General features: G+C 37.9%; 2 protein-coding genes across 2 annotated transcripts in view; one reads left to right on the forward strand and one right to left on the reverse strand.

Moving 5' to 3' along the window:
* Positions 1-672: 672 nt before the first annotated feature.
* Positions 673-11481, reverse strand: prc2 (protein regulator of cytokinesis 2). The gene is made up of 14 exons (XM_088911949.1): positions 11370-11481; positions 10601-10733; positions 9356-9478; positions 8686-8919; positions 8362-8532; positions 7179-7325; positions 6196-6343; positions 5009-5145; positions 4625-4720; positions 4320-4466; positions 3414-3503; positions 2729-2854; positions 2045-2149; positions 673-1268 (listed from the first exon to the last, which is right to left on the reverse strand). The coding sequence occupies exons 1-14, from the start codon at positions 11384-11386 to the stop codon at positions 1200-1202; spliced, it is 1743 nt and encodes a 580-aa protein (XP_088768075.1). The 5' UTR covers positions 11387-11481; the 3' UTR covers positions 673-1199.
* A 540-nt stretch (positions 11482-12021) lies between these two features.
* Positions 12022-14028, forward strand: part of idua (alpha-L-iduronidase) — a 37465-nt gene continuing 35458 nt past the window's right edge. Inside the window, exons 1-2 of the mRNA XM_088910599.1 lie at positions 12022-12384; positions 13686-13826. Of these exons, the coding sequence (XP_088766725.1) occupies positions 12248-12384; positions 13686-13826 (278 nt within the window). The 5' untranslated portion in view covers positions 12022-12247. The remainder of the gene's footprint in view (positions 12385-13685; positions 13827-14028) is intronic.

Below are 14028 nucleotides of genomic sequence, written 5' to 3' on the forward strand. Positions count from 1 at the left end.
GTGGTTAGAGCCCCTACATTTGATATCGTGGAGTTAACTTGCTAATTCAATAATATTTTTATATTAAAATAATCAGAATACATGATCGAGTGTATATTTACTTTTATTTGAAACAGCATAGGTAAAACAAACAAGGTTCAGAGAAGCAAGAATAAAACAGAATATTGCATCATAAGTTAACTGTAGTAAAAGATGTCTATTCATACATAAAAAATAAGTGAAAGTGAAAAGTAAAGAATTCTCATAGAAATGTAGACTGCAAGATGTCGAAAAGCAAATCCACACATACAGATTTTTTGGAATTATAAGCAAGAAATGTATGTCTAACTCCTCCATAACCACTTAAATCCCTCTCTAGTTTCTGTGCCACTGCTTGCAATGCAAGAAAATAATTTACAAGCCATAGAAGATGCCAGGCACTTTGATTGTTTTAAAAAAGCAGTACTGTAACAGCTGTATTTCCAAATCACTGGATAAAACGATAATCTCAGCACACATTTTATCTGGAATCATAAAAACAGTAAAAGATGACCATTTTAAAAGAGAAGCCATTCAGCAATTGGTGTTTTTGTTTAGCATCAATGTTTTGTTAAAGCACTAAACTTTTAACTTGTGGGAATAAATGTTTAGTCTATTATTTCTCAAATAGATAATTACTTCCAAAGTATTTTATGAAAGTTAAACTATTTTTTAGGTAGGAATCAAAAGGCTAGCCATGATTAAATTTTACCCACGCTATAAAAGCATAGAGAGCACTGCTCAGCTGTCAAAGGTCTCTGATCAATACCAATAAGTGCAAAATTCAAAAGAATGAATATGCTGCTGCTAGGAACACTTTAAACCAAATGCTTTTTTTTTGTAATCATAAAACCTGAAATGCAGTGACCCAAAACCCATACAAAAAATAGTATTAATGAACAAGATAACTAAGACAGCATAATACAAACAAAAAAGCTCACTAAGGTTACTTGTTGAACCTGTCCCTTTCTGAACAATTCAGCTAGACCTGACAATTTCCATTATACAGTACTTTTTGTCCCTGCTTCTGAAAAAAAAATAGGTTGGTTAGAAAATCAACAGAACTAAAATTTAATATTCTGACCTAATTGAGCCCAGAACACTTAGACTGCAAATGACATTCACAAGTCATTAGCACAGAAATGTAAATGATTTCTCATTTAAGACCAAATCACAAAATATTAATGAATGATATCCTTTGCTGTGGAGTTCAGAACAGTGTCTGGATGTGACTTCTGTGAAAGCTCTTTCTATAAGAAAGAAAATATTAAAATTACTTATTCATCGTTTAGAAGATCACACTTCAAATTTAACCCCCTTTAAAATGACAGTGTCCTTATTAAGTCAACTGGCTTATTCAAACAGAATGGCAACACACACTAAAACGGTGTGACATCTACTGCTGTTCAGAATGTGTACCAAGAAAGCACTCTACTCAAATTCATACCAGTCATGTACATATTTTGCCCAAAGAGCATGCCTGCATGACATTTGTATGAACAGGCCAAATAGCTGTACAAGCATCCTATAAAAGAAAACTAAAATTATATAACAGCTAACCTGTTCATATGTGAGTCATGTTACTTTTATTTTTAAAAATGGACATTTACAGAACTATGAACAGTTTAGTTCTCATTTTACAATTAGTGCAACAAAGTATGATTCCATTGAGATGCGGCGATATTATTTTTAAGTAAATCACTGAAAGACCTTACAACACACAGGAACAAATGCTCTATTTAAAATACAGAACTGTATTCAGCAAAACATTAAGAGCAGTTGGTGAAAGAGCATTCATTGACAGTTACAGCCTGTTATTTTCTTAACTCAAACTGTAATGGCTATTGCTTGTTTGACTTTAATGAGATTACTGAACACAGAAATGAAAGTTTCCAGAGGAGAAAATGAATCATATTATTTAAAAGAAAACAGGTCTAAAATTTTGGATATGGAACAAATCTTTAATGCTAATATTAAAGTCACTATTAGACAAATTACAGAAATCTAAGTCAAATAGTGAACTTACTGTAAATTCTGTATAACTGCCAATCCTAACAGTCCTTTTTTCACTGTTGAACTCTTGTAATGGAGTCCTTGGAGCAACGTCTAGAATCCTGCCCTTTAGCTGCGTCTGAGGTAATATATATATATAAATATACTGCATAGTACAAGTCACAGCAAGTTAAGAATTGTTTAACCGATGTAGAAGGAATAAAGTGAGAGAGACTGAAAGACAAAGAAGTCTTAACATGGAAAAAACTGCCCAAATCATTTAAATTGATATAAAACCATCACGTGTGAAGCCAGGATTTTGACAAATTAGTAATCGAAAACAAACAGCCTTACCCCCATATTATGAGTTACATTCATGGCACTAAATTCTCAGATATCTTCCACACTAATTTACTTTATACGTAGCAGGTTATTTGGTCAACTGTAGAACCTGGTGGCTTAGCTGGAAGATATTTAATGGAAGTCTCTTCATTAGCACACTTGTTTCCCCAAAAGTAACACATTTCTAAAAAATAAGAACTTTGACACCGGTGTGACCCCTTATATTTTGATCATTCAAGATACCCTTTAACCTGCTTTCACAATTGCTGTGAATGCTGTGTAGAGAGGAGTACATTTGAACACACCTCAACAATGTACTTAAATTTGTTACCAGAATGATTTAGGTCAATGCAGAGGAAGAAGAGATCCCCCATACCTTCTGGATGGAGAGTGGAGGCTTTCCACTCACACTGTGAAAAGTGCTTGCAGTGCTGTTATTACTGGAGCTGCTAGAGCTGGAGCTCGTTACCCGCAATACAGAGAAGTTTTGTGTCCCTGCAACCTTCCGAAGAACAAAGGTTACAAACAAGAGGAGGTCATTCGGTTTATGGCAAGACCTGACACCCAAAAAAAAACAAAACTACAGTTTCAGAATATCCTGAAGCCATATTAATACAAAAACTTGGACATAATAAAGCTTACAAATATGCATTATAATGCATTTCATATCATTTCTTGGTAAAAAACTTTACATAATGATATTTTCCCTTATAGACCTACAAATGGATAAGCATCATCAGTGTGCAACTTGCAGTCTGATTACATAATAACAGACCAGCTTGTGGAGAGGGAACTATGCACTCTGATGCATTAGAAAATTCTACAACATTACTATGGAATAGATTTGTAACCCAAATGGGTGTGCACAAAGTTTTAATGTGAAGGACATTCTCCAAATGCTATGGACACAAACATCTCTCACCCATCACCAGACAGATGTTAATTCCTTCTAAAGGACAGGGTGCAATCTGGGATTAAAGCCAGCATGGGAAGACAGTCCATCAGTTTGAAGTGCACAAACTGTAAATGTCAAACTAACATTTAGAAGAGCTAGCATTTACCTTCTTTGTCTTGTTGGGTGTGCTCACAATAGTGAGTCCTCCATGGGGCCTTTTGCCTGGTGTTCTCCCAGCAGAAGTGTCTTTCTTTACCTGGAAGTGACAGTGAAGGACTTAGATATAGGACCTTGTGAGTGCTAAAATGTTCACCAAAAGGAATCTGTTAATAAGGGCTGCCACACAGCATCGCAATCATTTTAATTGTCATTTCACAGGAAAGTTACCACAGAAATTGACAAATGCATTTGTTAATGCTCTGTGAAGCGCATCACAGAATATGCCAGACAAATTCACTTTTTTTTTCCCTACTCAAGATGTTTTGACATCTAAAGATTCCTAAAATCTAACTGTCATGGACAGCTCAGGGAGTTACTAATGCAATTAGTAAAACCATCAAAGACTGATGAATTTTTTTTGGCTGCGTCTACTGGTTTTTTCCACATTACTCTCTTCCATGAGAAATAAACAAAATGCTCATCTGTCAAAAAGTCTCTTCTCAACTGTACCGCTTTACACATTTACATATTATACAGTGGTCATCTGCAATATATAGATGCATTTCCAGCAGTGATGTTTCTATTGTTTTGACAAATCAAGGATACATAAGTTGTGCTTTGGGATAGAAATCACCAATTACTACATTTAATTAAGAATAAACGGGTAGCATGATAAAAGGCAATATGTTAAAATTTTACATGAATTATAAGGGGAACACTGTTACAGTAGTTTAGTAATTAATAAAAAACAGTAGTGAATAATATTTAAATCACAATTAAGTGTACAAAGCATTGCAGAGGCTTAGATGAACTATTGTGAACATTTAAAAATTGATCATGACATTTCAGAAGTTGCAGACACTGGTGCAGACCGTTCCAGACACCAAGGGAACCCCCTACAAATTTTACTTACACGTTCATTCTTCTCTTTTCCTTTCAGCAGCCGGTGCTCATCCCAGTGGTTTGCAATGTAATCCATAACCTTCAGGCCTCCAAAGAGAAACTCGGTACCTTGCTCAGCTTCCCACATCTCAATGGAACTCTTCAGTTCTTCCTCCAGCTAAAGGTCAGAGAGCATGTGAAATATTAGATAATCATGCTCTTTGTTAAAGCAAGAAAAATCAATTGCTAGATTGACTTTTAACATTACTGAAGCTAGGGTTTCTACTCATCAATAAAATTTGAAGTACTTCAGTGATCAGCTATGATATACTTTACCTTTGGTAACAGCTTTTGAATCTTAACTCTTTCTTTCACCTCCTTAAGCAATGTCCCACCTCTGTTCGAAAACCGGTTTGGATCAGATGCTCTCCTCTAGGAACAAAAATAGGAGTGACTTTCATAGCATGTGGAAATGTTTCTTATATCTGGTGATTAGTCAGTTTTTTTTATTCCACAGTACATATTTATTGCACAGATGCAGAAAAGGGGAATTCAGGTCTTATCCGTACACTATAAGGTTTATAAATGAAAGTACTGGGGACAGTTTAATAACACATATTCAAAGTCATAATATCTTCTCTTGTACTGTATTGCTTTGAGAGTTTTATTTGCTTTTCAAAGACAAACTCTGCATTTTTTTTAATAAAGCCAATGATATACCTCAAATTCCTGGAAGATGGCAAAGTTCTTCTCCCATCGCTCCACAGTCTCCAACAAAGGTTTGCACTTCTCATAGTACATTTTAACCTGGAGCAGCTCTTCATCATGCTTCATCAACAATTCCTCAGTAAAATTGTCTTAAAAGAACGAAAGGCAAAGATTCAGGAAAGCAAATGCACATGAAAAACTAATTTAATAATTCCTTACACTTGAATGGACACTCCATACAAAGCGCTTTACAGGTAATGGGGACTCTCCTCCATCACCACCAATGTGCAGCCCCACCTGGATGATGCGACGGCAGGCAAAGTGGCCCAGTACTCTGACCACACATCAGCTATCAGTGGGAAGGAGAATAGTTATGATGCCAATTGATAGATGGGGTTTACTAGGAGGCTATGTTTGGTAAAGACCCACAGGGAATTTGGCCAGAACACCAGGGTAACACCCCCACTCTTTTCAAGAAATGCCCTGGGATTTTTAGTGACCATGGAGAGTCCCTCGGATCCTAATCCGAAGGACGGCACCTTTTTACAGTCTAGTGTTCCCGTCACTGTACTGGGGCATTAGGACCCACACAGACTGCAGGTTGAGCGCTCCCCACTGGTCCCACTAACACCTCTTCCAGCAGCAACCTTATCTTTACCAGGAGGTCTCCTCAGGTACTGGCCAGGCTCACACATGCTTAGCGTCAGCAGGTTGCCAGTTGTGAGTCGCAGGGTGATATACAGTAAAATATTCTAGATCTTGAATTATCAGCATATTTCCAGGACTGCTACTATTTCATCGCACAACAGCTCACTAGAGTGTGCAATATTTCTTCTGGTGGAGAATACATAACTTCTGCCTTCACAGCACTCAAAGAACCATGACTAACATTTGCTTAGAACTGCATTAGCAACTTTACAACCACTAGAGGTCAGTCTAAAACCAGGTTTCCTCATGGTTTGCTAGGCAGTGCACTATTAAATCCACAAACAAAAATCAATAACTAGAGTATCACTTCTCAGCTCAGAAATGATTTCAACAACAATCTCCCTAATTTACTAGTTCTAATACATGAGAGTTAAGAGCAAGGCACTACAGCACCAAAATATTCAAAAGAACATTTCAAGTAACTGGGAGTAATTTTTCCCAGCTGACTACGCAATTTATGCTAGCAAAATGTTCTTGAAATCTGTACTCACCATCATAGAAGTACTTGAAAGAGTCCCTCTGATCAGAGCTGAACCTGCACTTGTCCCAGTACTCGGCCAACTCCACTCTGATCTTCTTAATCACTTCTTCCAGATTGGCTTTCTTCAGCTCTTCCAGATGCTCCAACTCATTCTGCCACTACAATAAACAGCAAAAGCTCAGAACTCTTCCTCTAAAGAAGCAACATTTATACTTGAATATAAATCATACTTTAGGATATTGCTATTTATTGCTCAATTCTCTCAACAAATAAGAAAACATTTTGCCTGCAGTGATTTCTATAACTAATAACCAAGAAAATTAGAAAATCAAACAGATAAAGCAAAACAAAGACTATCCTGTTCTACCATGTGCCACCAATTGATATGAATGCTGTACTTGTGTACTGCTCATAAAATTTGCAGAAAGGGGGCTGGCTGACAAAGAAGGATGCTTTCCAGTCATCTTGTTTTCAACATACCACCACCCAGCTTCTGCGCTGCTAAGTATTATTTTTGTCAATGTTCTTGCTGCATAGGAAAATAGCACCACAGGAAGACATGCAAGCGTTAAAAAAGCAGGACATCTGTAATAAAGAAAAACCTCATTCCCAAATCTTTCTATCTGGAATTGTGCATCTTGATTTTTTAATCCATCAATATTTGGTTCACACTCTTGATAGCACTATTGTAGCATCCTGTATGGTTTTGATTAATGAATTATGATGCCTTCATGTATGAAGTTGATGGTATCACTCTAGTTTATGCATAAATTACTCTAATTTTGTATTTTTGAATATAGGTTCATTGTTTTTTAGCATCAGAGAAAAATTAACTTGCAAAACCATACATTTCAAATGGTCAAATTCAGAATATCAACAGAACTGTAAATTCAGATTTGAAATTTCACTTCAAAATCCATTTGTGAAGCTATAAGAATACAGTATACCCAGCGTTTTTTCTTCAAAGTTCTAAAATTAAGGGAAAAGACTCACCATTACAATTTCATCAGAAAGGGAGCCTGCCGGTTTCTCCTCAAGTCTTTTACCCTGCTCCATAAATCCAAGTCGATTTGATAGGTTCAGCACCTTGTCTTTTAACTCATCGCGTGTTAAGGTCAGAGATTCCTTTTTAACTTCCATCTGTCCAAAATAAGAGCAGTTTTAATTGCAGGTAAGTTTCAAGTTTGTAATAATAACAATTGCTTAAACTTATATAGCGCTTTTCTGGACACTCCACTCAAAGCGCTTTACAGGTAATGGGGGATCCCCTCCACCACCACCAATGTGCAGCATCCACCTGGATGATGCGATGGCAGCCATAGTGCTCACCATACATCAGCTCTCAGTGGGGAGGAGAGCAGAGTGATGAAGCCAGTTCAGAGATGAGGATTATTAGGAAGCCATGATTGGTAAGAGACAATTGGAAATTTGACCAGAACACCGGGGTTACACCCCTAGTCTTTTTGAGAAACACCCTAGGATTTTAATGACCACAGAGAGTCAGGACCTCAGTTTTACGTCTCATCCGAAGGACAGCGCCTGTTTTTACAGTATAGTGCCCCCATCACTATCCTGGGGCATTAGGACCCACATGGACTGCAGGGTGAGTGCCCCCTGCTGGCCCCACTAACACCTCTTCCAGCAACAACCTTAGTTTTTCCCAGGAGGTCTCCGATCCTGGTACTGACCAGGCTCACACCTGCTTAGGTTCAGTGGGCTGCCAGCTGTGAGTTGCAGAGTGATATAGCTGCTGACAATACGTACAACAGACAGAGCTTTTAAATATGCATGTTAGCACCAACAAACTAATATGCTTAGGAAAAAAAATGGACATTTAACAGAAAACACTTCAGTCATTATTTGTAAGGAGCATGGAGCATGGAGAGCATTTCGGTTTAAAAATTGTTTCTGGACTTTTCTCAGTTTGGCGATTCAAAAGTTTGTGATTACGACTCAGAGAATGGTTGATCTGAGGTCCTAAAAATTAAATTGTTAAAATGCAACGGGCAGTTACTTCTAAGGTACTTTCCTTGCCGTATTTGTCATACATTCCATAGTTGTAGATGCTGATTCTGTCTAACACTACAGCAATTCAAAAGCCCTTTAACTCAATAAAAACCCACCAATACTTTTGAGCACAACAGTACATCAACTTTCCTAGTTCTCTATACATTACCTGGAAAACAATCATTTTGAGAGCTTTGATATTCTCATTGGTGAGAAGAAAGGCATCCGTATCATCACAGACTACCTCCTTCTCCATACTGGTCTCAGGAGAATGACCAATTTCAGTCATTAACCGTCTGATGTCTTGTCTAAGGTCAGAAAATACCTTAATGCGGTTTTTCTAAGGGAAGAGAAAGAGATTGTCAGGACTGAAGTACAAAAAGTTGAAATTTTATACAATAAAGGAATACAGTTGTAAACTTTTGTACATACTGATTTCTGAAAGAGGATAGAAACTTGAACTCAGATGTGCGCCACTGTCTCAGGACTGTACCTTTTCCTCCTTAAGGGATTTGATGTGCTCTCGAAGATCCTGCAGCTGTGAGCGCGAAGGCATGCTGCCTGTAGGAATGTAGTAAGGGGTGGCGCACAGCTCAGTGCACAGAGCATTGTCATCCTGCTGCAAAGTCTCCAGCTCTTTCAGGCGATCGTTCTTCTCTTTCATCAGCGCTTCCATTTTGGTGCGAAGGTCCTTCTCCAATTGCAGGACTGTGAGATTTGGATCAATCTGAAGATGCAGATATTTCAGTTAGCCCCAGAATGTCTAGGCACACACTATGCCCCTCACTCCACAACAACCACCGTAGGCAGCAGAGTGGAGTAGCAATCATACCTCTCAAACAGAGGAGGGTTCAAACCTCAGAGGGGCTGTACCCTTGATCAAGATACCAGACAGATTATTGTAATAAAATTCCTAGATAACATTATGGTGACAAATAAGATACATTGGATATAAGCAGCAGTGAAAGTTAATTCTTATGAGATCTTAAGAGGTAGCCCAAGGGCTCACTGGTTTTAAGTCCGTCGAATCTCAACTCGGTTAACCTCAAAACATTACAACACCTTCTCTAGTTTACCAAGCAGGTGAGTTTCTCACCCTTTTGCCCTTCATTCATTCGTTGAAACGAAGTAATGCGGACTACTGAAAGAAAATATTCACTCACTTTGTAAGGTTCTACAGACAACTCAAGATGCAAGGTCTCCAGCTGCTTTTTACAAGTAATGATGCTCCGTTCAATGCGGTGCTTAAGGTTTTCCTCCTCGGTTATCATTTCATTGAGGAGATCCTTAAAAAAAAAAGTCACAGAGCATTTTCGATATATTTTTGGAGAGAACTATAAAACATAAAAAGCTAAAACGTGCCCCAAACCAAAACTGCTGGCAACCCTCACTCAACGCAGAAAGCAAGGAGCTCCATCAAACAACATTATTTACAGGTGGGGTCAAGCATTCTCAGATGGTCCCCTCCCCGTCCCATTGAACAACATCACTGAGAACTCCATATGTGCATCACAAAAAGAGAGGGGTCCCTGTGACTCCACTGTAGGCAACACTAAGGCATCCAGCACTGAGCAACCATCATTTTAGTAGCAGTAACAGTAGACGTCAGTCCTTCAACAAGAGCGGCAGTGGAGACTAAGGATTCTCTGCCCCAAAAAGCAGGCATAGTTGAAGACATTCACTCTCAAAACACAGCCACATATGCACACTCTTACATCACTGGGGGGGGGGAAGGGACTCATTGCTCACTAAGGGTAAAGCCATAGAGCATACTTGAAGTGGTCATCGAGTGTTGTGGAACGACAGGGTTTTGTTTGTTTTTTTAAGGCAGACTGCAAATCGTTTCACACAGCAGCCGAAAAGATAACTACCTGATCACCAATGAGAATACGAGACCCTAAGGAGGTTTATTTTTGTTCCTCAAAACGTCCCCTATTCTATCCTTCACATTTAGTGTTTGATGCCAAAGTTAAAACACTGATGGCTTCTTCAACAGATTCAGAACTGCATCACTGTTGCTTATAGAAAAAAAAAAACGCTCTACTGCAACATTTAGAATTTATCTGGAATTCTAACATGCTAAATTAACCAGTACCAAACAGCTGAACACTGCAGGATCCAACATCACAGTTTTTTTTATTTTTTTTATTTCATCCATTCACAGATGTTAAGCGATGGCAATATACAAGGTGAAAAATTAGAATGCAAAAGGCATTAGTATTTAAAAGAGACAATGAAAATCTGTTAATCTGCTAATGGATGAAAACAAAACAGGTGGAAACAGAAAGAAATGTAAGATCAAATTGAAGATAGAAAGGTAAGATTGTTTCCTTCTCTGGCTCAACCCCAACACACTGCAGTTTAAATGCCGAATCTAGAAAGACCAAGATAAACGGAGCTCCTCTTACATCAATGTGCTTCTTGACCGCTTCCATGCGCTCTACCCTCTGTTCCTCCATGATTCCAATGCTGTCCCAGATGTCCACAAGTCGTGCCATGGCCAGATTAATGCCAGTCACAAGGGAAAAGGCTAAAGCTTCACTGTAACAAGAAATTAGATTCAACTGATAAAATCAGAAAACGCGTCCACCAATAATTTCACATCTGAACACAACTGGTGAACTTGCTGTTAGTATCATCCAGATTGTAACAATATTACAGGCAAAATACGTTGCTGTCTGCGAATTCTTTTAACTGACTTTTAAATGTACATTTTACATATGACAAAAGTAACTTTCATTTTATTACCGCTTATTTTGTTCTACGGCCGTTTACTAACAAATGTTAAACGTAAATTAAACTCATGCCATAAGAAATATTTCACTAAGTATCTTAAACAGATGTTTAAAAACATAAGCAAAAACAATTAAAAATTCGCTCAATTTGAAGTTGGAGGAAAGCAGTAGGTTAACATTTAAAACTCGAAATCCAACAAGACGATCTTGACTGCTATGTATGGTGTTTTCTCTCGCGCTACCATTGTTTGAATCGGAATGAAAGTGTGTCTTGTTTAAAATACTTTATCCTCGATTTGAAAAGTAGATGCCATAGTTGTATGCTCAAGCAAATGTAGAAGTAACATGTGTAACACTAAAAATAATGTTTATGCGAAACAGACTATAGATACGTATCTTTATTATAGTTATTTAAATTGTATTTTAATACAATGCTGCTTACCTCCTCCTGTTCGCCATGGTGAAAATAAAAAACCCGAAAATTATAATTATAAAACGATATACTGGTTTACTTAATATCCTTGACGGGGAAATGCTGGCTCCTATTTGCGTTCTTTGTTATCCTAATATTTTCACTAATAAACAAAACGCCACTTAGTTCCTTTTCTACACGTACTCTCCTGCTAACCACAGAATTTCAAAAACTGGCCCTGCTGAGCCCGGTGGTCTGATTGGATAATAATCCACCAATCATCTTAAATAACCGTCCTGTTTCGATTACGTCAGTGAGGGCAAGAGTCACCTTCTCCCCCACGGTTGTTGAGGGCATATCGATGGTGTTAGTCTGATGTATACGTATAAAGATAATCGTTAGGATTAGTTTTTGTTAGATCCATGTATTCTATATTCTGGTTATTGCATTGACGCCAGGGAGACACATAACAAAAGTGTGCAGATAAATTCAGGAAATTAAAATATTTTTGAAATGCAATTTTACGCATATTTAATTAACCTGTCTAGCAGATAACACGTGTGATAGTCATGTATTCATTTATTCTGATATTCCAGTTATGTATAGCTCTTTTTATGTATTAATTTCACTATAAGGCATATCTTTGTTGATAATATACCTGACTTTACTCGTGAACGACATATCACATGATTAGGTCATGTGATGAAACCCAGAAGGGATATATTTGCAATGATTTTCGGAAGTTCGGTTTAATCTTTATCGAAAATTCAGTTTGATGGTTTATCGAGTGCGGAAAGATGATTTAAAATACGTTTCAATGGCAACTGTGAAACATAATGTGTTTCAAAGTAGCAAATCATTTCTGCTCTAATTCCAATGCGTACTAAACTCTTATACGATATTATAATATGGGTTTTTTAAAGGTACTGTCGGTATTATTGCTGTTAGTGTTAGAAAAGACCACCGCTTCTTTGTATACAATTACAGTGGATGCAAAAAAGCCTGAAAAAGATTTGAAGCATTTCTGGAAAAGCACCGGGTTTTGGTAGGTCTTGATTTCTTTGCACTTCTTGCTTTGAAAACGTAAGTTTCCATCATTTAGTACGGAACGAGCTAGTCATCTGTTGTCAAACATAAGATGTAAATGTATCCATGTCTTTTAAGTCTCTAATTATTAATTAATCGTTGGCATTTTTAGTTAGAGTAGCAACGATTTTAAGAGCAAGCCCATACACATACTGTACAGTATGTACAGTATCTTGTTTTGCTATGCATATACATACTAAAGTATTCACCCCTCTGAAACGTTTCCTCGTTTTGTTGCAGTCTAATATTGCAATCATGACACTTTTTATATTGTTTAGATTCAACACCATCTACTCCAAAATGATACAACTGATACCAAATATTGATATGTAATACATTGGGTACGTATTTAACTTTGCTGTGAAAACCTTAAATTACTTTAGACCCAAAAAGTCTAGTTCACAGAACAAGTGCAGTGGTGTCTGTGTTTAATCAAAGTGGCAAAACCTAACTTTAGAGTAAATGCATCTCTGTAAATTCCTTTAGATTTTCTGTTTCAAGCCACAACTCACATTGTGATAGAACTTTAATTTTCCCCAGAACTCCTATTACAACTGTATACGTTTTGCTAGGAAGAAGCTTCCACTGAGTGCTAATGTAAGGAGCTGAATAATAATAATTGTTTACGCTTGTATAGCGCTTTTTCTGGACACTCCACTCAAAGCGCTTTACAGGTAATGGGGACTCTCCCCCACCACCACCTGGATGATGCGACGGCAGCCATAGTGCACCAGAACGCTCCCCACACACCAGCTATCAGTGGGGAGGAGAACAGAGCGATGAAGCAAATTCATAGATAGGGATTATAAGGAGGCCATGATTGGTAAAGGCCAATGGGGAATTTGGCCAGGACGCTGATGTGACACCCCTACTCTTTTCAAGAAACACCCTGAGATTTTTAATGACCACAAAGAGTCAGGACCTTGTTTTTATGTCTCATCTGAAGGACAGCGCCTTTTTACAGTATAGTGTCCCCGTCGCTATAGTGGGGCATTAGGACCCACACAGACTGCAGGGTAAGCGCCCGCTACTGGCCCCACTTACACCATTTCCAGCAACAACATTAGTTTTTCCAGGAGGTCTCCTATCCAGGTACTAATCAGGCTCACACCTGGTTAGCTTCAGTGAGTTGTCAGTTGTGAGTTGCAGGGTGAAACGGCTGCTGGGTGGTAGTAGTAGTAGTAGTGGTGGCAGTAGTAGTAGTAATAATAATAATGTATTATTAGTAGTAGTAAATACAGTGCATCTTGCTTTTTTTAGCCCTCCTCTGCCTCATGATACAGCTGACAAATATGTCCTGAGTAAGGACCAGCAGATGAACCTGGCATATATTGGCTCCATCCCCCACAAAGGCATCGAACAGGTTCGGATCCATTGGTTGTTGGAGCTTGTCACCGTGAAGTAAGTCTTTCATAACTTAGGCTTACACTTTCATAGTTACGACCTCAACCTCTGCTTTTATCTGCAGGATTATGCCTGTAATTTTAAGTATATTTAAGTAGCAGCCCTTGCACCACTAAGCTGTATTTTTTTGTAGTTAGTTCTTAAAAAAAAAAGATCGTCTTAGCCAGACCCAAATTAAACAATATATTTAATATAGCAG

The sequence above is a fragment of the Atractosteus spatula genome, chromosome 3, assembly GCF_055471065.1.
Source record: "Atractosteus spatula isolate fAtrSpa1 chromosome 3, fAtrSpa1.hap1, whole genome shotgun sequence".
Taxonomy (NCBI): Eukaryota; Metazoa; Chordata; class Actinopteri; order Semionotiformes; family Lepisosteidae; genus Atractosteus; species Atractosteus spatula.